Source organism: Tachysurus fulvidraco, chromosome 13 (assembly GCF_022655615.1).
Source record: "Tachysurus fulvidraco isolate hzauxx_2018 chromosome 13, HZAU_PFXX_2.0, whole genome shotgun sequence".
Classification (NCBI taxonomy): Eukaryota; Metazoa; Chordata; class Actinopteri; order Siluriformes; family Bagridae; genus Tachysurus; species Tachysurus fulvidraco.
The window spans coordinates 3,307,502-3,330,424 of NC_062530.1; the positions used below are offsets into that span (position 1 = coordinate 3,307,502).

Here is a 22,923-nt window from a genome sequence, read left to right on the forward strand (position 1 = left end):
ATGCAGGCAACAATGTCTAATGTGCTAGTGAAGATAGCGCCTATGCTGTTAGTCATTTCATCTATTGAAGCATTTAATGGTATATCGTAAGGAGTCAAGACAGTTCATTCAAGTTATTTGTGAATCTGTATTTAGTGGAAATCTTTATCAAGATTTTTTTTCAGAAAACTAATCAAGTCTGATTATCTGTGGTACGTCATCATGCTAGTAAGCACAATTGAAATTGAAATTTTAAAGTAGTTTGAGAATCACACAATACTGCTAAAGATGTCTCAGTCTCAGGATTAGCATGAGATGACTACGGATGGTCCGACTTGGCTTACATACTGTAACGGTTGCATTAGCTAAAAACAGTTTAGGTCAATTAAGGTCAATTGAGTTCTCATTCATTGTTCAGTAGATAACCTGACCTGGATACTAAAGTTTTAAAATGTTAGAACATATTGCAGTAGTATTGTGGTTTACTGTATATGTGTATGTGTGTTTGTAGAATATTGTGGGTGTCTTAATGGTGGCTGGTGTCAGGACGAGGGACAGTGTGACTGTGCACAGTTCCAGGCTCTGGGAGACCGCTGCCAGATCAGTGAGTAAAACACACACACACACACACACACACACACACACACACACACACACACACACACACACACACACACACACACACACACACCAAACACAATAAAGCCGGTGAGTCTGAGGCTCAAAAGAATGACGTGCTTATCTCCCAGAAACCTGAAATGAACACAAAATTGTTGATTTTCATGAATCCTCTAGTGATTATAAGAACAATTAAAAGATGCGGGGAAAAAAATCAAATATTACTTACAATTCTATTTATTTATACCTTCCAATAATATTCATGGCATTGATTTTAAAAATTGAACTTTGCACTATCATAATAAATTAAGCATTGATTACCCATGATGCATAGCGATAAAGTCTGAAGCTGAAAAATAACCAATATTTGCCTGGTTATTCAGCTATTATTTTTTCCATACGTTTTATAACTCAATATTAAAGCACAGAGTTACAAGTTTTCGGCCCTCGTTCGTCGCTTTAGATATTTTAGCCAAATGTGGAACCTTAGACTTATGTCCTTATGCTGCCCTCCGAATGGGACAGACTTTATCTCAGTAACACAAATGCTGCAAAAATACAGACAACTTCCTTCCTAGTAGAACCTACTGTACTGTAGGTACTATGACTAATTTTTGAAGCGTGCAAAAAGGCTTAAATATCGTGTTACGTTATTTTAATCAATTGATGGTACATAAACGACTGAGAAAATATCTACAATATATTATTCCTCTGCCTAAAAACAAACAAACAAAAAATATTTAAAAGTGCACTATTTCAAAAGTTTTCATTCTCTCGGAACGCATCTGATACACATACAGTAAAAAGCCCTGTCGCTATAAATATTTCCTCATTTTATAATTTATGCTAAGCATAATGCATAAAACTTTTGAACCCTATAGTCATACACCATCAGTATACTTATATGCTTACATTACTACAGACTTTATATTTGTAATCGTGTAGCGTAGCAGTAAGCCTTAATATTACACGTGATTTTCACATAGTATAGTTTTTAAATTGTGTTTTGCTTTTCAAAACAATTGATATACTGTATGAAAATATTTAAAAGCTTCAGTCTGTCAGTCTGTCATTAACATGCGCTCACGTTCAACATATTCGACAATTTTAACGAAGGATACAGTACAGTAAATGTATATATTTTAATATAAAAAAAACAAGCATATATAAACAAGAATATAAGAAAAGGCTTGAAATTGCAAGATTCAAAGATAATAAATTAGAATTTTCAGTGTTTATTTATTACCAGGTGAGGTGACGTGATGAAAACTGCAGATCAGTAATTTAAATTTTTAAGGTTGTTATTGTTATTGTGTATTTATAATAGGTTGAGAAATAGTTAGATGATAACATTGTGTAAGATAATGTGCCTCAGTAGATAAAAGAACAAGTTCTTTTTGATGGAACAAACTTTTTATCAGTTCGGTAATACAGTATCATGATTCACTGCGAACGGAATCGAATGCACTCACTTTACCGTAAAGCGTATCTTAAAACGAATCGGAATTGTAAAACGGTAAGGTCAGTATAAATGACTTAATCAAACGTAATACACAGTGCACTTTTATCTGTGGCCAGCAAGTATGCTTCATTTCTTCTGTGAATTTGCTGGCATTGGATTACAAATGTGCTTAGAGAAAAGTGCTGCTGACAAAGACCCTCTGTACATATGTTAAATTAACCAGGTATAGACCTACCATAAAGCACCCAGGTGTGTCCAGGGCAGTAACAGGTCAAGACCATGAGTATGATGCAGGAAGTTTTTTTATTGTTTATTTTTATTCTTATCAGTAATCATAATCTTAAATACAACAAGAAACAGTGCAGATTTACAACATAGATATTTTTATTTGTTTAAGATGTTTCCTGAATTTTGTAGAATTTTTTTTATGAAAAGGTGTGTGTGTGTGTGTGTGTGTGTGTGTGTGTGTGTGTGTGTGTGTGTGTGTGTGTGCTCCTAGGGGTACTTGGACAAGTGTATTAACAAAAGAGAAACTATGTGGGGAAAAATAGCACTTTTATGAGTTATTAATTTATCCAGAACAAATATAACTAATATGATTATAATGTAAGTAACTTTTTTATTACACAGATTAATTGTACAACCAGATTTAGAATTTGACACAATATTTTTTTGTATATAACAAAATTAAGGTATAATCTTTAAAAAGGAATGTGTTTCGATGTGCAGATATTATTTCGTTTGTGATTCCTTGTGATTCTTTTTTCATAAAAAAAATATTTATTTAACGGTTTTAATTTAGATAATGGTTAGAATGTGTGTGTGTGTGTGTGTGTGTGTGTGTGTGTGTGTGTGTGTTTAGTGACTTTTTTGGATTTGCTCAAAAGGAAAATGCCTCATTCTCCTCCTTTGTCCTTTAGTTCATTTGATGTGAGCTTTTCATTAGATATTAGGTTATGCAGTAGATATTAAACTGTACAATGCTTGACGTAACTTTTGTAATGAACACAAACGTGTTTGTTCATTTCAGTTCCCAATCTCGGGCAGGACCGGGATGGGATTTGTCGCTCATGGGGTCAGCACCACTTTGAGACATTCGATGGGATGTACTACTACTTCCCTGGAACATGTTCATATATCTTGGCCAAAGACTGTCACTCACCAGAGCCCCAGTATACTGTGTGGGTGAGTTATAGATGCTTTTACAGCCCCCCTTTACAGACCACAGACCACCGAGTCACAGCACCTATAGAGTCTCTTGTTATTTACTGTGACTATATTTTACCTTCTCTGAGATCATCCGCAGATTAGTGAAGCCCTTAACATACATTTTATTTAAACTTTGTTAAACATCGTTTTGGATTGTTTTACATTTACGGCATTTAGGAGACACCCTTATCCGGAGTGACTTACAACTGAGCAACTGAGGGTTAAGGGCCTTGCTCAGTGGCAGCTTGGTGGACCTGGGGTTCGAACCCTTGACCTTCCGATCAGTAGCCCAACACCTTAACCACTGAGCTGAATGCTTTGTTTTTTTTTTGCCTTCCTTTCCTTTTATCTGACTATCTCTCTGTCTTTCTCTGAATGGCAGGTTCACAACAGTCGTTCCTGTCATGGCTCAGTGTACTCTTGTACTCGTTCTCTCAGTCTTTTCATTCCTAACGAGGAGGAGATCCACATTATAGGCTACCGGGTACTGAAGGGGGAACAGAGGTTAGTCTCATCAGACCTATTAATAAATTAAAGAGTGAAGTAAAAGTACAGTAACCGATGTATTTATTCTTATTTCTTAACACTCTTTATAAGATCAGGATTCTTTCTATTTACACAGTACAATGACTCTGTCGCTCATCCTGATTCACTGCAGACCTTTTTTGAAAGCGGAGTCTCTCTGGCATTTTAATTTTGTTCTTATTCTGCTCCTGTAGATTGACTTTGCCTCAGACGGTTCACAATGTCTTTATCGAGCGACTCGCTGACTACATCCTGGTGAAGAGCACGTTTGGCTTTTCTCTGGCCTGGGATGGAAGCTCTGGCGTCTACCTCAAAATGACGGAGGAGCACAAAGGCCGGCCTTGTGGCCTGTGCGGAAACTACAATGATGACGGATCAGATGATCTCAGCAGCAGTCACGGTGAGACAAACAGACTGAGACATACTTACCGTGTCTATCAGCAACCATTTCAGATGAATTACATCAGTTCTGCGTGTAGACTCTGGGTTTATTAATGTCGTCACACGAGTAACGCAGATGAAAGGACGAGCTCAAATGTTCCAGCAATCGATATAAAAGGAATCGTTATTATAACGATAAACTTATTACATCATTTTTTGTTAGTCTCCTGCATCCTAGATAGAGACTGAATCTCTGTATCAAAACAGTTCTCAGGTTTAGCTTTCGCTTGTTGTACTTTAAGGTATAAAAACGGATGATGTTGCTGAGTTTGGGAACAGCTGGATGGTGGATCTTCCTCATGAGCCACCCTGTCCTGCTATAGATGACGACTTTCCTGGACCGTGCTCATACGAGTCCGAAATGGATGTAAGTGTGTAGGACATCAGTGTGATGGTGAAACGTGCTGTTTGTTTTTTGTCAAACAGGAAATGGCACTTCACTTCAGTGTTTAATATTTAGTCAGTGTATTTATGTTTTCTGTCCCTCACACAGGACGCCATTGAGAAGTGCAGTGCTTTGCTTTTCTTTCCTTTCATCTCCTGCCATGAGCATATAGATCCCAATCCTTTTGTTGCCAGCTGTGTTTCAGATCTATGTGTGTAAGTAAAACCAGCATTTGTGTGCATGTGTGTATGTGTTTATATGGGATGCAGAATTCAATACAGAATAACTTGGTAGAATTCAAACTGGATTTGTTCTTGCTCACCTGGGTGTCTGTATTAGATAATATATCGATTTACACACCGTCAAGTCAAGTCACGAAGCTTTATTGTCATTTCAACCATATATAGCTGTTGCAGTACATACTGTAGTGAAATGAGACAACGTTTCTCCAGGATCATGTGCTACATAAAACAAAGACAGAGCTATAAGGACTTGTAAGTAGTCACTTAGCCACATAAAGTGCACCTGTGCAACCTGGTGTAAACATTGCAGGACAAGACAAACAAGACAGACAAGACAGTGCAGGACAAAAGACAGTGTAGAAAAAAAATGACAAGGCAATACAAAAAGTACAAAAAATACATTTCACAAAAGACAATAAACAGTCTTATGCCCTATTGCGCTAAAGTTCCTTTACATGCAGCATTTGAGGTGAAGTTAAACTTTAGCACTTGGACGAGAGTGAACATTGGCACTAGCTATGCTCAGCATTTCTATCGCATAAGCTAAGAAATTAATCATGAAGCGGCAATGCACACACACACACACGCACACACACACACACACACACACACACACACACACACACACACACACACACACACACACACACACACACACACACACACACACACACACTTTCTCTCTCCCAGAACTGAATATGTTTAATAGGGTGAATAAAATGATGACAGTTGAATTTATGCAGAGGTTCAGGTACAGCTGCTGAGGAAAACTGCAATGAAAGTGCAAATTCCAGATGTTTAGATTTGATATTTCTTTATTTATCTATTCATACTTTGGATGTTTGCTCCACCTTCATGCCCTCTCTTCTCCCTTTGTCGTCCGGTTAGGTACCTTAAGTCGTTTGCATGTGAAAGATATGTACTGTATAAGCCAAAGGTGTATAAGATATCCAGTTTGCTACCTTTATATCTGAGGATGTATAGTGATTTTGACACTGTACTTTTTTTTCAGCTCACAGGAGGAAGAAACATTTTGCCGGACGCTTGTCGAATACACCAGGGCCTGCTCCCATGTCGGTTATCCAGTCCGTGAATGGAGAGACAGCTTCCCTACGTGCGGTCAGTCTCGTCTATTTGGTTTATTAAACATTTAACAGGTTACTGAAAAACAATTATCGCAATCTTCAGAGTGTTAAACAGTATCTATTTACTTAATACTCGTTTTCACGTGTTATCAAGGGATGCGCTGATCTGATATTGCCTATCAATATCGGTCTAAATGCTAGATTGAAAAATCGGAAAGGACGCCGATCCCTGTAATTAGCTCATACAGTAAAAACACAATCTGTATTGTCTGTATTTTTATTGTGTTGTTTATATAAATGATGTACTATAACATTTTCACTCTTTGAGTTTGGGACCCGTCTGCTCGCATAATCGAGCATTCATATGGAATATTGTTATGTTGTGTGTTACAGCGGATGGATGTGAAGATAGCTTTGTCCATAGAGACTGTATCAGTTGCTGCCCCCCCACCTGCACTTTTGAAAAGGAGTGTCTAGGCACCAACCTGCACTGTCTGGATGGGTGCTACTGCCCCGATGGTAATTATAATGACATAGTCTTTCCTCATAGAGCGTTATATCTCTTTACACGTACACAAATACACGTGTGAGTGTAAGATGTAGAGCACATTTTTAAAGATGATTTAAGAACGTGAGACTAGAAACGTAATCCAGAGAACCGGCTCTCAGTGCTCAGTAATTGTGCTGGAAATCTGGTATTTTGTATCTGTTTATAAATTTGTCAGCGTGCCTCATTTTTCTTCTCTATTTTCACTGCAGGGTTGATTCTACAGAATGGAACGTGTATAGCGGTGTCTCAGTGTCCGTGTGTATATCATGGCACAGCTTATCCTTTGGGTCATGTTTTGGAGCAGGGATGTAGTGTCTGGTAATGAACCCAATAACAACCGTACTGGAGAGTTTTGGGACCTCTGGTGTTCAAACAGTCCAATTGCATTAGATGTATAATTCATAGAATGCTGATATTGCACATTTTCATATCATCACATATTTGCATTGTGATATATCGTGTCATGATGTATTATACACCCGAATATTGTTTTTTGTAAATTTGTCTAAATCGAAGTAAGAGTTTAAACAGTGTTTGGTGTAGGTCATTGCTAGTAATCTATCCTACAATCTCCACTATATTTCATCAGTAATCTTAGGCATCACTCAGTCCATTAACTGGGTCATTTACATTTCTCTTATGTTTCTCACTATTTTGCCTTAATACCACATAAACTACCATTTAACCATAAACAAATGTACATCCTGTAATATGATTTTCCATAAAAATAGATGAATATTTGCCACTGGGCGTAAGAGCTGGTGCATCGAGGATGTCCTTTCATATTTGTTTTTTGTGATGCAGTGACATTTTGTCAATTTATAGGCTCTGTCTTCTTGTCATTATGTTTTCAGTGTCTGCTTAGGAGGAGTATGGAACTGCACTGAAAGCAATTGCACTTGTAAGATTGCTCTTCCTCTTCCCTGTTCATGGGGTCTGTTCCCCGTGGTTTGTGTATCGGCATAATGTTTTTAAACATATGGGCAAATGATCTATTAGTTTAGCTGAGTTTCTCTGTGTATGTGTGTGTTCAATGCCAGCGGAGTGTACGGTGATGGGCGACACCTACGTGACCACGTTTGACGGGCGCATTTACATGCACACGGGCAAATGCCAGTACGTACTGGTGAAGAGCCGTGGCAACACCAAGTTTACTGTCATTGTGCAATATGCAGCATGTGGAGAGGTAAGTGTGTGTGTGTGTGTGTGTGTGTATGTGTGTGTGTGTGTGTGTGTGTGTGTGTGTGTGTGTGTGTGTGTGTGTGTCTAAGCCAGTAAACAACTGGAACAAGTTCCAAAAGCCTATATTTCATGTCCACATATGTTCTTTAAAGAAGCGGAGTTTAGCTGCTTTGACAGTAGGTTTAATTCCAACAATTCAGCAGACGTCTGACAAAACTTATTATACCGGTGGAATCGATGGGGTTCCTGATCGGTCTGAATTACGACTCTTTATACGACTCATACAACTCCTTTGAAGATAAGATCGGAAGCCCGTGCTTTAGAGCATCAATAAATGTGTAAAATAAAGATATCACGCTGTTTAATTCTGCAGAATCACTGCATGATTTATTTCTGCAGGAAAAATCTTTTTTTCTTTTTTTTCTGCACCCTTCTTTAGTGTTAAAGAATAGAGTGTAGAATCTCGTATGTAAATCGCGTATGTAAATCTTTCAGCATCGGTGGGAGCATCTAGATGTGGCATCTATAAAGATATTTTATTTTCTCTAGTCTGGTCATTGCTGGAACAAGAAAGACCCGAGCTCTGATTGATTTTTTTGTGATGAGTGTATAAACATGCAAATGATGAGCTTTTTTTTTTTATATGATTTGAGCTTTATATCAGCAGGTCTTGTAAGTTTGTCTTAATGAATATGCAAATTGGGGGTTTTCACCTAATTTACATGACAGTGAAAGTCACTTTAAGGACTTTATGCTCAAATGAACACGACTGAAGGACATATAATATAATGTTTTGTTTGGGGTTCGTGTCAGTCTCAGGAAGATTCCTGTAGTCACTCAGTGACTCTGGTGGTGGATGAAGATGTCAGCAGGCAGGTCACCCTCAATAGAGAAGGAGAGGTCATTATTGGGGCCAGCATGGCTGTCAGTCTTCCTTACACAAATGGTAAGCTTACAACCGTATCCTTTTTATTACAGCATCTTTTCTTTTGGATGTTTGTAGGCACTTTACTCTTTTTTTGTAATGACCCTTTGCTTCTTCGATATTGTAATATTGTCTCCACTCAGATGATGGCATTTTGTTTGAACAGACCACAACAAAATAAGCACCCAAAATCAGCTATGCATAATTATTTTTGTGGTTCCCGTTTATCGTTTATCTTTATTCATTAACTTACTGCAACTACTGATTTCAATGTTTTCGATTCAGTCTTTACGGTAAGTTAATACAGAAGGAATCGGTTAACGTATCGGTATGCGTGTTTGTTAGACGTAGTGTCTGTGCGCAGGCTAACATCTGCATTTGTGGGCCTGCGAGCTTCCTTTGGACTGAAGCTGCATTATGACTGGCAGGGTGGGCGAATCTATGTGCAGCTGGAAAGCACATGGACAGGTGGCACTCTGGGACTCTGTGGAACACTTAATGGCAACCTGCGAGATGACTTCCTGTATGTGCTTCTCGGTTTGGCACTACATTTTATGATCACCTTTAAAGTGGCTTGTGTGTGTGTGTGTGTGTGTGTGTGTGTGTACATTTTATAAATGATCTGTGTTGTGTACTAGCTCTCCAGCTGGTATGATAGAAGGAACACCACAGCTGCATGCCAATGCATGGAAAGTGTCTTCAGCATGTATCAGCCCTGTTAACATCCCCATCATCGACCCCTGTGAGACGAACCAACAAAATAGTATGTACATATAGTCATTTATAGACATCTCATACATACATAGCTATCTCATCTAACCATAATAATAATAATAATAATAATAATAATAATAATAATAATAATAATAATAATAATAATAATAATAATAATAATAATAATAATAAAAACAGTCTGTATTGCATAGATGTGATAACTAGACTAGATACCATTTCGACTTTATAACAACATTCATGTATCTTGTTTATTCTGCTTTATTTTGTTCAGTTTTGTTAGACGAACCCTTAAGGAATATTAAGGCCCCGCATTTGTATAAATGATCTCATCTGTAAAAATTCTTTACAACGCAACATTGAAAAATTGCCTTAGTTTTCTTGATGCGACTGCCTGTGTCATTAAAAAAAAAGATTCTCAAATGGATATAAAGTTCTTAGCGCCTCTAAGTAAATGCCTCGGAATTTAGAGGCGCAGCAGAGTAATGACCCGAGGCATACTGCTAAAGCAACTGTTTGTATTTCCAAAAGTGGAAAAATAAGGTAAAAAGCCTACAAATCGAATGCATCGCATTATATTGGGAACTCCTTCTAAGGACTGCGTTTGATTCGAATGATATTTCCGATAGACTTTTAACTTCAGTAAGTAATTATAGCTTTATCAACTTTAATAGTTGTTTGGAATTATCTCTGACATCGTGGTTGATAAAATAATAACCATGGTTTTAAAATGAACAGCATTAGGAGATAAAAATGTAATCTGACATTTCCAAATGCAATGACTGTTACATGGGCTTTTATTTATTTTTTGCTTGCTGCTATGATCCTATCCTGTTGTGTTGCAGTGTTCTACGCGTCATTGTGTGACGTTCTGACCGGAGACGTGTTCGCTCCATGCCACTCGTACGTGAGTCCCGGTGTGTACCACCAGCAGTGCCGCTATCAAGCCTGTCGCTGTGGCAGTAGATGTCTGTGCACCGCTCTTGCTCATTACGCCTACATCTGTTCCAAACACGACATCTCCATACAATTCAGAGCACACGTCTCCGAATGTGGTTAGTTTACTCCTTCACATCTTAATCTGTTAAACCACCCAAGTACTGTTAAGCTATTAACACAAGTGCATACTTGTTTGTGTGTTCTGCCTTATAACCATTCACAAGCATGAATAAGTCTGCAATCAATATAAAATGATGCCTTATTTATTAAGTCATTAAAGGTTGGCTGTGAGGGATGTGGTAGGATAGTGGTTAAGGTGCTGGACAACCGATTGGACGTCCTGGGTCCACCAAGCTGCCACCGCTGGGCCCCTGGGCAAGGCCCTTAACCCTCAATTGTTCATTCATTCGTTCATTTTATACCGCTTATCCGAACTACCTCGGGTCACGGGGAGCCTGTGCCTATCTCAGGCGTCATCAGGCATCGAGGCAGGATACACCCTGGACAGAGTGCCAACCCATCGCAGGGCACACACACACACACACTCTCATTCACTCACACACTCACACACTGCGGACAATTTTCCAGAGATACCAATCAACCTACCATGCATGTCTTTGGACTGGGGGAGGAAACCGGAGTACCCGGAGGAAACCCCCGAGGCACGGAGAGAACATGCAAACTCCACACACACAAGGCGGAGGCGGGAATCGAACCCCGACCCTGGAGGTGTGAGGCGAGCGTGCTAACCACGTGCCCCCCCTCAATTGTTCAGATGAATGAAATTATCAAATGAAAGTCACTCTGGATAAAGGTGTCGGCCAAATGGTTCATTAGAAAACTAATGCTGATTGGTGGATTTTAATATTTACACCCAAAGTGATCATCAACATTTTGTAACATGTTAAATGCTGTGAAATAATTTAGCACGATGCAAGTGTATGCAGTTAGAATTGAGACAAAAGTTAATTAAAGCAGATTAACATCCTTGCTTACAAAATGACTTATTACATTATTATTACATTATGGTACATGAATGCTAAAGTTAAAGGCTGCTGATTATCCTAATGATAACTCCTATATTACAGATATTTTATTTAGACCTTAAGGTGAAAAATAAAACAAACTTTCACCATCATTAATAGGCAGAGAGCCTCAAACATTCTTTTGTCTTGTAATATTAACAATATAATTGTATTTAATATTTTTAACTAAATACTAAGATACATTTTTAATGAATATTAACATTTTTTGTGTGTAAATCAAGCAATAACCTGTAACATTAATTGTTGAAGAATCTGAGATTATGATAGTTATGTGTGTGTGTGTGTGTGTGTGTGTGTGTGTGTGTGTGTGTGTGTGTGTGTAGGCATGATCTGCTTAGGAGGAATGATGTACCACTCTTGCACAACGAGTTGTGGGAGAACATGCCAGTCAGTGAGTAGCGATGAAGAGTGTGATGAAGACTGTGCCGAAGGGTGCGGCTGCATGGATGAGATGTACTATGATCATGCACGTCAGCGCTGTGTACATCTGTAAGGAAAACACACACACACACACACACACACACACACACACACACACACACACACACACACACACACACACACACACACACACACACACACACACATACACACACACACACACACACACATTTCTAAGGTCACATATTATTTTTTAAAGTCTTTTTTGAACTGATTTGAAAAGTCACATGGATTTCTGCTTGTTTAGTTCTCAGTGCCATTGTTACTTCATGGGTTCAATCTTTCAGCCAGGAGAAGTTTCCTTTAGCTCCTCTGGGCCATGGTAAGTGTGTGTGTGTGTGTGTGTGTGTGTGTGTGTGTGTGTGTGTGTGTGTGTGTGTGTGTGTGTGTGTGTGTGTGTGTGTAGAGTTTGTAAAGTGTTCTGGGTAAAAGGAGTAAAACAGACTTTCTGTATTATAGCAAGGAGTAAATCTTATGGCAGTATATTGTCTTATATCTTGTATTCGTGTCTTTATTGTGCTAAATGTTTTATGCTAATTCTTATTATTATTATATATAGATTATTATATATGTTATTTATTTATTTATTTATAAATCTGTCATTTGTTTTTTAAGTCTCTGTAGAAACGGTCGTATGGAGTGTGTGCCTGAGGAAAGAGGTACATGCTAAAATTGCTCTTTTTTACATTCTTACTTTGACTCTTAGTTTTCTGACTCTTAGCCTTCTGACTCTTAGTCTTCTGACTCTTAGCCTTCTGACTCTTAGTCTTCTGACTCTTAGCTTTCTGACTCTTAGCATTCTGACTCTGAGCCTTCTGACTCTTACATTTCTGACTCCTAGCCTTCTGACTCTGAGCCTTCTGACTCTTAGCCTTCTGACTCTTAGTCTTCTGACTCTTACATTTCTGACTCTTAGCTTTCTGTCTCTGAGCCTTCTGACTCTTAGCTTTCTGACTCTGAGCTTTCTGACTCCTAGCATTTTGACTCTTAGCCTTCTGACTCTTAGTCTTCTGACTCCTAGCCTTCTGACTCCTAGCCTTCTGACTCAGCCTTCTGACTCTTAGCCTTCTGACTCTTAGTCTTCTGACTCTTACATTTCTGACTCTTACATTTCTGACTCTTAGCCTTCTGACTCTTAGTCTTCTGACTCCTAGCCTTCTGGCTCTTAGTCTTCTGACTCCTAGCCTTCTGACTCTTAGCCTTCTGACTCTCAGCCTTCTGACTCTTAGCCTTCTGACTCATCCTTCTGACTCTTAGCTTTCTGACTCTGAGCCTTCTGACTCTTAGCCTTCTGACTCTGAGCCTTCTGACTCCTAGCCGTCTGACTCCAAGCCTTCTGACTCTCAGCCTTCTAAATTATTAGGCCTGTCTAAATTTCTGTAAATTGTTTAGTCAATGCAGTGTGTTGGAGTTGTAAAACACCACAAACCCTCTCCTTACTTTACTGCTTACACATTTATCTATTCAGAGCCTGAGACAGATGATTGTCCAAATGGGAAAGTGTACTATAACTGCAGGGGCCCGCAGGGTGCAGGGCCGTCTGGTGTGGGCGTGGCTTGTGAAGTCACCTGTAGGAACCTAATGCTGAACCTTACCTGTCCCCCTTTGACCCCCTGTGTGTCTGGGTGCGGATGTCCAGCAGGGTAATCTGTTTTTTTTTATGTCAGACTAGAAAAGGAATTAATTGAATGACTGGATTGTATAAGATCTGTGTGTGTGTGTGTATGTGTGTGTGTGTGTGTGTGTGTGTGTGTGTGTGTGTGTGTGTGTGTGTGTGTGTGTGTGTTTAATATGTACAGGTTAGTTGGTCATAATGGAGAGTGTTATTATCCAGAAAACTGCCCATGTGTCTGGCTTGGTCTAGAGTACCTCCCAGGGCAGACAGTGGACACTCCCTGTTACCGCTGGTCAGTGTTTATATGGTATTGTTTCTTGGTAACCATTTGTCTTTATTGCCTTTTTTTTTAACGAGGTGTATCTTGATTTTCTTCCCAGTGTGTGTCATCGTGGGTTCTTTAATTGCACGTACTTTCCCTGTCCGGCCGTGTGCACCATCTATAGCGATCGTCATTACCACACGTTTGATGGCCTAGAATATGACTATGTTAGTGATTGCCAAGTTTACCTTATAAAGGTAATGCTGTGTGTGTGTGTGTGTGTGTGTGTGTGTGTGTGTGTGTGTGTGTGTGTGTGTGTGTGTGTGTGTGTGTGTGTCTATAATTGAGTTGGGTTCAATATAATATTATAATTTTATATAATATTGTATTGGGTGGAAACTCGATGTAAAAGAAAAGTTTGTGATTGAATTCTACTGCTTTTATTTCTAAATAATCTTGCAATAACTGTGCAGATAAATAAACTGTGTAGTTTTTCATCAAACCAAATATTACGGGCTATTTTGTACAGATGCAGAAGTCCATTTTACTTCCAGGTTGTAACACTGCTGTCTGTGGAAAAGTTCAAGGGGGCAAATACTTATACACGACATTCTGAACACAGCCCAAGTGTGTCAGCTAAGTTAAGAGGTCCAAAGCGTCACCCATTATTGAGCGTTTGTGAGCAAATCGGATTTATTAGCAAAGGAGCTTAGCAGCTTCCACAAGCGGAATGTTTTTATCACATCTACAATGACACACCTTTAAACTCGCCAAAACGTTTTTAATACCAACAAAGAGGCTATGAAGGTGTGTGAGTGAGCAAGCTCTCCTTCGCGACTTGCTGTCATGGTGGATAGAATAGCTCGAAAGGATTGGCTCTCACTGCTACTAATCTTGGGAAAATCAGAGTGGATTTTTAATTAGAGCAGGATTGCTGTAATGGAGCCCAGCTGAATGTCAAACCAGTACGAACACAGCACACAAACTCTGCAATAGCTCTCAGTTAACAAAGAGCAATCTGTTCCCAATCAGCCTACACACTGGAACACACCCTGCTCCTGCCTTGTGTGTGTAGGGGTGTGTGTATGTGTGTGTCTGTCTGTCTGTCTGTCTGTGCAGGGTTAGTGAAAGGACTCTGGTGTCTGTTAAAGGGCACTAAGTCTCGGTGGAGCCCATTGATCTACTCTGGGGACAGAGCCCTCGGACTCTACAAACAGACCTTACACACACACACACACACACACACACACACACACACACACACACACACACACACACACACACACACACACACACACACACAAATACACTGAGATTAGGTTTAATATGCTAACCTTACTAATGAAACTGGATATAAAGTGGACAGAGATTAGTTGCAGATGAGATTAGACTAAAAAAAAAATTCCTTTAATATTCTGCCTGAATTCTCTTTTTCCACAAACAGAGTGTAGGTGATACAGAGATTTCTATCACGGCTCAGAATAAAGACTGCTACGAGAGTGGAATAGTCTGCATGAAGAACCTGCTCGTCTATGTCGGTCTCACTAAAATCTATTTCAACGATAACTCGGGCAGACCCGTAAGTTACCTGTATACATCTGCAGCCTTGGATGATTATGAATGTGCTCTTGTGGCTGTTTGTTCTCAGGGATGGTTGTACACCTGATGTGTTTGTACTGTATGTGTGGTGCACATTGTGTTTGTGCTGGATTTTCAGAGCCCCTCTACTGTGATTGGAAAAGGATACGAATTTGAGCTGTGGACTGCAGGCTACTACACCGTGGTCCATTTCCCCAACCACGACTTGACCGTGCTGTGGGATCGAAAGACAACCATCCACATTCGTGCTGGGCCACGATGGAAGGTTAAAGTTACTACCTCACCTTTTATAGATCGCAAAATTTAAACTAAAGGTCCGACTTTACGATTAAGGAATCTGAAATAGCTGTCATTATTATTATGCTATACCATTAGAGCCACCAATGTCACAGAAATATTATTATATGATATTATAATATCACAAGACGTTAAAGAGTCCTGGTTGATATATTATATACGTACACAAATGTATTTGAACACCTGGCTATCACAATTATACTGTATGTGCGTTTTGAACATCACATTCTGCATTTATTTCCCTCTGCTGCTGTAATAACCTCCTCTGGGAATGTGTTCCACTGTATGTTTTGGCTATAGGTCTTGTTAATTCAGCCATGAAAGCAATACAATAATGACTTGATTATACTTTTATATTAAGCTGTCAGCAAATATATTATACAAAATATTGTCCCATTTAAATGGTGCATTTCCATGGGAGTAAACTCGATCTGAACTCGATCTAAAAACACGATCTAAATTCACTTGACGTCATCGAGCTCAGCTTGGAAAGCTGCCCCGTAGAAAACGGTGGTGCCATGGACATGTCTGGCTTAGGCCACTGAAACATCTACTTTTTCATATCTGTGACTCACGCTTAGGTTCAACAGAGATCTTGGGTTAGTCGAGGGGCAAGGGAAAGCTTATGAATGTTTTCATTGTAATATACCTGGACTTTTGCACCACCTTTACTTTCAACAACTTTTACCAAATGTATTCAAACTGGGTGTTGTGTTTGTGTGTTTGTTTGTCTTCAGGGTCGGTTTAGTGGCATGTGTGGGAACTTTGACATGGTGACAGTGAATGACATGACTACAGCAGGGCACATGGAGGTCAGCAATGCTCAGGCTTTTGGGAATAGCTGGGCTCTTGGCCAGGTATGTGAGTGCAATCAGGCGTTACATGCAATCAAGATACTGTAGGAGAGAAACGAGTGCAGAAGGGTGGAGTTGGGGAGTAATACTGTATACATGCTAAAGCTAGTCAATAAATAGACGGATAATTAACAGGCGAACCTGCCAATAGACATGTGAATGTGGTATGATTGATCATTTATTACAGGTTTCTAACTGAAACCCCCTTCCCATCCCCCATTTCATATTAATAAGAGGTCACTTGTAATCTTCTGTCTCCTCTAGTTTTCCTCTCTTAAAAGCTGTGACTATAGGACAATGTTCCTATTTAATTTTATGCTAATTTAACAGTTTACTTAAGTTTGAAAACTAGCAGCCACTATTTTATGTTCCGATTTGATGCGAAATGACACTTTAGCTAGTTAGTTTTCATCATAGATAATTTTTTATTACTAATATTAGAAGGCACTTAGGGTCGGAATGGGATGATTGAATCGTTTTTAACAGTCGTTTAACTCAGCGCATTGTTTGTGTGTATGTGTTGTACATAGTGTGAGAGTGATTTTATAGTGCGCAGACCATGTGAAGGGGACCTGAGCAGACAACCATACGCTAAGCGAGAGTGCGGCCTTCTCTACAGTGATGTTTTCGCTTCATGCCACAATGTGGTAAGTGTCTCCATTGGGAGTTTAAAGATATGTTCTGTGTTCTACAGAAAAAGGTCATTGCTTACCCATGGAACACACACACACACACACACACACACACACACACACACACACACACACACACACACACACACACACACACACACACACACGCACGTCTGTTAGTGATGCACCAGCAGATAGCAGTGTGACTAAGGGCAAAATTCCCCAGTGATGAGAAAATACTTTGCAGAATTGCCCAGCAGGGGGTGTGGTTTTATAGGAAAAGCAAATTAAAGGTGCACAAATTAGTTTGATTTGCCAGAATATTGATGCTATTTGTGTTGATTATATAAAGTAAAAAAAAAAAAAAGCCTAATTGAATGAATGCAAATTTAAATATGAACTATTTGATTATAAAACAATACTGAAAATATAAAAAAAAAAAAAAAAAAAAAAGATCATGATCATTTCATTGTCATTTCTGGGCCAAAATATATATATATTTTTTATAATAATTTTCATCTAAAAACGTGTTGTGGCTTAGAGCAAGTCATTTACAGAGGCTTTTAGTGCAAAACAGAAAGAAGGTTTAATAAGTTTAATAAAGAATTCATAAGCAGAATGAGAAAAAAAATAAATGTCTTATTTCTAATGGAATAAGAAATATTTTTATGCAAAAAAAAAAACAAAAAAAAAAACAACTATATGGTGTTCCCATGTGTTTAAGTTAAATGTTTTAGTTAAATTGTAATAGTTAAGACATGTATATGTGAAGATGCCAGATACATTTTCTTATTTCTGTTTCTACTGCAGTGTCAGTGTGTATCGGTAGCCCTGATTATAATGCTGTTTGGCATGGACTGAATGGCTGTGTAAATTAAGCTAAGCGGCCACTTGGTGTCTTGTCCAGTTGCATTGTTCTGTGCTCACTAGTGTGACTAATCTCTGACAAACCCCCAGGTGGATGTGACCTGGTTTTATAAAAACTGCCTGACAGACACCTGTAACTGCAATCGAGGGGGTGACTGCGAGTGTTTGTGCACCAGTATTGCCGCATACGCACATAAGTGTTGCCAACACGGCGTCACGGTACACTGGAGATCTCCCACCGTCTGCCGTAAGAACACACACATGCAAACAGTGCCACGATCTAGTGAGCTGCTGACCTCAGACTGCTGTCCATCATCATACCTTCATACCACAAGAGAACATACATTTGATATTGATTTTTGTTTCTTTTACAGCATATGACTGTGAATACTACAACCAAGGTTTGTACTGTCCTCTGTCTGCTAAACATATGTTCATTGTTGGCTACACAATTAAAATGTTAAGCACAAAAGTTTGTACCCGAGGGGATGAACCCAACCGATTCTTAAAGGTGGGGTCTCTGTCCTTTGAAAGCCAATGTTGACATTTTAAATCACCAAAACAAACACGCCCCTAACCCAGATGGGTCCCACCCCTGTATCGATAGCTCCGCCCACACATACATACGTAACCCAGGAAACTAATGGAAAGAAATGTGTCTTCATCATAGCTGAAGGGAAGAACGATAAGATTGCAGATAAACAAACAAGCAAAAATGACACACAAGCATAATGATGTAAAGGACAAAGGCATATATTAGTTCTGTGTAACAAAGCAAAACCAACGTTACTCACCTATCGAGAAGGAAAAAAACGCCTCGGCGTCTTAAGTAAAGTCGGCCACATATTCACAGGTCGGAGTTTCCCGAGTCAATAACTCCTGAGCTAAACGCTGTTACTACACAAAACGCGGTTGTAGCTGCCTCTCTACATTACTACGATAGAAAAGAGGTGTTATTTGTGTAGTAACAGCGTTTAGCTCAGGAGTTATTGACTCGGGAAACTCCAACCTGTGAATATGTGGCCAACTTCCTGCTCCTTCAGTTCTCTCCAGCGCTGGAAAGCTGATCCTATATTAACACGTCCTACTTCTTGTCCTTATCGTAAGCCTTTCTTCGCTTTCTTCCTTTGTTTTTATCCTCCATGTCAATGTTAAAACCGCTTTCTGCTGATGTCACACATGCACACTGAACACTCTCTCCGCCCATATTGACAAGCCCCGCCCTTTTCTGCTCATTGGCTACACGCTAGTTTTGTTTTTGTTTTGTTTGTCGTCCCGACTCAGTTTTCTGAAGCATTTCTCAAACAACGGAGACCCCACCTTTAATGCTGTTCAGAGGATGTGAAAGAACTTTGAGTTTGTTAATTGTATTGATAACTATTTATATCACAATTAGAAAAGAACTTCTGTTTCACCATGAATATCTTTACTGTATATGGCACATAGTCATGTTTGTGAAGCTTTTTAAAATATACCGTCTACGTTACCTCCATCATATCTGTTTTTACGTATGTCCGTGTTCAGAGTTGGGCGAGGGTCCGTTCGCTTTGTCCGCCACTGAGCTGAACGATTCCGTGTGCATGTTTGGAGCAAATGTTAGTAGTGGAGAGGTGTTTCCTGTGCCAAAGAGTAGTGCCCAGCCAACTGCCATCTTTAACCTCATGATTACCAGCGGACTTTACAAGGACCGAGCATCACGTGAGAGAACACTTTTACATTCGTGTAGTTTCATTTTTATTTTGTGGTGAACAGGGCTGGAATTGAACACCATTGATATCACCGTTTTGTTAAAGAAAATAAACAAGTGAATTATATTTGTATATATATCCTTTTTATAGAACATCTCACTGACTCTTCTCAGTGACTGTTAATAACTTATCTCAAGCTACATCATGTATGGACATAATATTTGGTAAGGTTTGATTATAGTCAATAATATGGGTTTATAGGAATAGCTTATAATTTGTCCCCAGAGCAAAAAAAAAAAAGGCTCCTACAGCATATCTTGTATATCAAATGTACCACAGGAGACCATCTGGCTATTAAATTTTATTTATTAAAACAACTACACACTTGTTGATGAGACAAAAAGTTTCCAGTTTTGTTTTAAAAGCTATACAGAATGTTAGAGCTTTAAAGATCTTTTTGTTCTACTTCTCTGGACTTTAGGACTCCCGACTGTCTCACTGGAGTCTGCTGAGCGCCCAAACTACTTCCTGTGCGTCACACCCAGTCGCGTTGTGCGTCTGGAGCGCTGGAGACCCGACCAGGACTTTCGTCGTCAGGCAACTTTCATTCATCACCAGGCACTGTGGATACCAGGACGATCTTCATTTGAGCTGCACAGCCAGAAGGGTGTCTTCATTACACTTACACACACACATGTACGTGCACAGAGCTATGACAACTCAAACTCCTTCAAGACCAGCAGCAGTTTTAATATCGAGGGTAAGAAAGTTTCCAGAAGCACGTTAGTTTACACACTAGTCCTCGAACCACCTTTAACGCTTTAACGGAAGTATCTTGTACATTTTTTTTATCTGTTTTAACTTGTCCACTTTGCACATGTTTCAGAGAGCAGTTTTGTGATTCCGTATCGACTGATGTGTGAGTGGAAATACCATGCATGTGCCAGCGGATGTGTGAAAACATGCAACGATCCTGATGCCACACGCTGCCAGTTCTTGCCTCTGTAAGATTCAGGATTTAATGCACTTGAGAAAATTTTAAGTATGAGCTTCTGGTCTAGTATATAAAGCACCACCGGGGACATCGAGATTCACCTGGATAACGAACGCAACAACGTTGTGAGGAACCGACACACCATAAGATTAACTGGAAAGATGTTTAGAGATGACCAGGCTTCTGGTTGACTCTGTGGTCTCTATAACATCACACATGAATACACATCTGCATATGAAGATATCCAGGCGGTTCTTACTGTCCCTAGTGGCATGTGTGAAATAAAACCAAGTTATGGTTTTGGCTGTTTGTGTACTGTATATGCGAGAGTAACGGTTGAGTCTTAATAGTAAGAGTACTCTTAAATCTGTGTGTGCAGTGTGGAAGGCTGTTTCCCTCACTGTCCCAAAACCATGGTGTTGGATGAAGTCACGAGGCGGTGTGTGTACCAAGAAGACTGTGAGTACCACCAACATCCGCCTTTTCGACATTTATTTCCGTATGAGTTTTTCTCGATGCAAGCATGCTTTTCTGTTCTGCTTTTTGACTGAAATGCTTTCTTTGCAGGTATAATACTTTCGCCAACTCCTACTCCTTACATGTTTGTGACTCGATCGAACAGAACCACCGCAGCTCCAACCACGATGGTTCCGACAACCGTGACAACATCCACGAGCACTACGTCCACCACGACTACTCCCACAACAACCACTCCCGCTCCGACCACTGAAGGCACCACTAGCACAACTCAAGCTTTTGTTACATCCCCCACCACCACCACCACCACCACCACCACCTTAATTACAACTCCTGAAATACTTACATCCTCTCCACCACCAACAGAAAGCCCTGTACTCACCACGACGACTCTGCCGACCACTAAGCCGACCACGCCTGCTACGACTACCTCGGTTACCACAACACTGCCACCTACCACTACAGAGATTCTAACCACAACTGAGGAATCAACCACCGTCATCACTACTACAACTCCTTTCACCACTCAGCCTGTTACAACAACCCCCCTTATCACCACAGAGACAGCCCCTGTTTCCACAGTAACCGAGGAGGAGTTTATTTTCACGTCGACAGCAGAAACAACACCAGAGACCACGCCTACTGCCCCCTCCACACCTCCCACGACACTAAGTGCAACAACCAGCCTTCCTGCATTCGTGCTCCCCACCGGACCCTGCATGGTGAGCTTAGAGTGAAATATAAACATTTTCTTAAGCATGTCAGCATTATAGAAGGACAAACTAAATGAAAAAACGAATACCAAACCCCAAAAATAATAATATTGTTTTGTTACTGTGGTATTTTTTATTTTTCAACCTGAACAGTCTTTTATTTTGCTCAAAAACCTCATGTCTGAGATTCAATAGCTCCTTGTAGCTTGAGGGATTCTTGCCCTGCTGCCGATCACTAATGTGGGGTGGGATTAAAGGGTTGTGGTGCGTTTCAAATGAATTTACTGGCAAACATTCTGTCGCTGGGCAATTTATCATCTTTCGGTAAGGTTTCTTAGTTCGAACCGTTATGTATTATGGAATATTAAGGAAGTGTGGTATGTAATGTGTTTTCCTGTGGGTGTTTTTTTTTTTCCTGTTTAGCCTCCGTACTCTGTCAGAGTCGACGAGTGCAGCGAGTATATCTGCTTTAATGGGCAGCTGATGCTACACAACTCCTCTCAGCACTGCAGGTTCAACATCAGCCAACCGCAGTGTAACCTGTTGGGCATGGCCATTCAGATCAACACAGACCCCTGCTGTCCACTGTGGCGCTGTCCCTGTAAGACACGCACCTTTTACTTCTCTGTTCAGACACTAGACATCATATCTTAACGAATTATTATAGGATCAAATTTGACATATAGCTAAAAACTGTAATCGTATACAGTGATATCTTGAGATACGAGTGCATTGACATACAAATTTTTTGAGATACAAGCTGTGATTCGACCAAATTTTTGCATTGAGATACGAACAAATTTTTGAGATTCGAGCATCCGAGCCGCCGCCGCCGAAACAAAGATCCCCAACAACCACGTGTGAGACACGACCAACTGGTCGTGCATCAGCGTTGTTTAATGACACTTGCCTTACACATTTCCAAAACATTTTAAAAGAGAGGAAGAAACAAAGCTCCTTGGACGGGTTTTTATTAAAACGACCTGGAGGTGTTAGTGAGGAAAGAGTGACAAAAAAGGCAAAAACAAGTGAAGAGAAAAAGCGATGAAGAGAATGAAGCAAAATTAATGTAAAGAAAACAGAAATTGTAGCAATTAAGTTTAGTAAAGTTAAGAGAATTTCAGTGAAGTTCATTAATTTTACTGAAGTAGCATTATGAGTGTA

The 22,923-nt window shown here is 39.7% G+C and overlaps 1 protein-coding gene across 1 annotated transcript in view; it reads left to right on the plus strand.

Moving 5' to 3' along the window:
* Positions 1-22,923, plus strand: part of otogl (otogelin-like) — a 41,474-nt gene that overhangs the window by 4,321 nt on the left and 14,230 nt on the right. Inside the window, exons 5-37 of the mRNA XM_027159212.2 lie at positions 491-583; positions 3,090-3,244; positions 3,651-3,772; positions 3,988-4,193; positions 4,477-4,601; positions 4,728-4,834; positions 5,874-5,980; positions 6,340-6,465; positions 6,706-6,814; positions 7,351-7,397; positions 7,537-7,682; positions 8,492-8,624; positions 8,949-9,126; positions 9,242-9,366; positions 10,181-10,390; positions 11,644-11,809; positions 12,009-12,083; positions 12,377-12,420; positions 13,230-13,404; positions 13,561-13,668; positions 13,757-13,895; positions 15,083-15,217; positions 15,356-15,502; positions 16,272-16,391; positions 16,919-17,035; positions 17,978-18,134; positions 18,262-18,288; positions 19,412-19,585; positions 20,057-20,335; positions 20,462-20,579; positions 20,949-21,028; positions 21,137-21,768; positions 22,183-22,360. Coding sequence (XP_027015013.2) covers positions 491-583; positions 3,090-3,244; positions 3,651-3,772; positions 3,988-4,193; positions 4,477-4,601; positions 4,728-4,834; positions 5,874-5,980; positions 6,340-6,465; positions 6,706-6,814; positions 7,351-7,397; positions 7,537-7,682; positions 8,492-8,624; positions 8,949-9,126; positions 9,242-9,366; positions 10,181-10,390; positions 11,644-11,809; positions 12,009-12,083; positions 12,377-12,420; positions 13,230-13,404; positions 13,561-13,668; positions 13,757-13,895; positions 15,083-15,217; positions 15,356-15,502; positions 16,272-16,391; positions 16,919-17,035; positions 17,978-18,134; positions 18,262-18,288; positions 19,412-19,585; positions 20,057-20,335; positions 20,462-20,579; positions 20,949-21,028; positions 21,137-21,768; positions 22,183-22,360 — 4,860 coding nt within the window. The remainder of the gene's footprint in view (positions 1-490; positions 584-3,089; positions 3,245-3,650; positions 3,773-3,987; positions 4,194-4,476; positions 4,602-4,727; positions 4,835-5,873; positions 5,981-6,339; positions 6,466-6,705; positions 6,815-7,350; positions 7,398-7,536; positions 7,683-8,491; positions 8,625-8,948; positions 9,127-9,241; positions 9,367-10,180; positions 10,391-11,643; positions 11,810-12,008; positions 12,084-12,376; positions 12,421-13,229; positions 13,405-13,560; positions 13,669-13,756; positions 13,896-15,082; positions 15,218-15,355; positions 15,503-16,271; positions 16,392-16,918; positions 17,036-17,977; positions 18,135-18,261; positions 18,289-19,411; positions 19,586-20,056; positions 20,336-20,461; positions 20,580-20,948; positions 21,029-21,136; positions 21,769-22,182; positions 22,361-22,923) is intronic.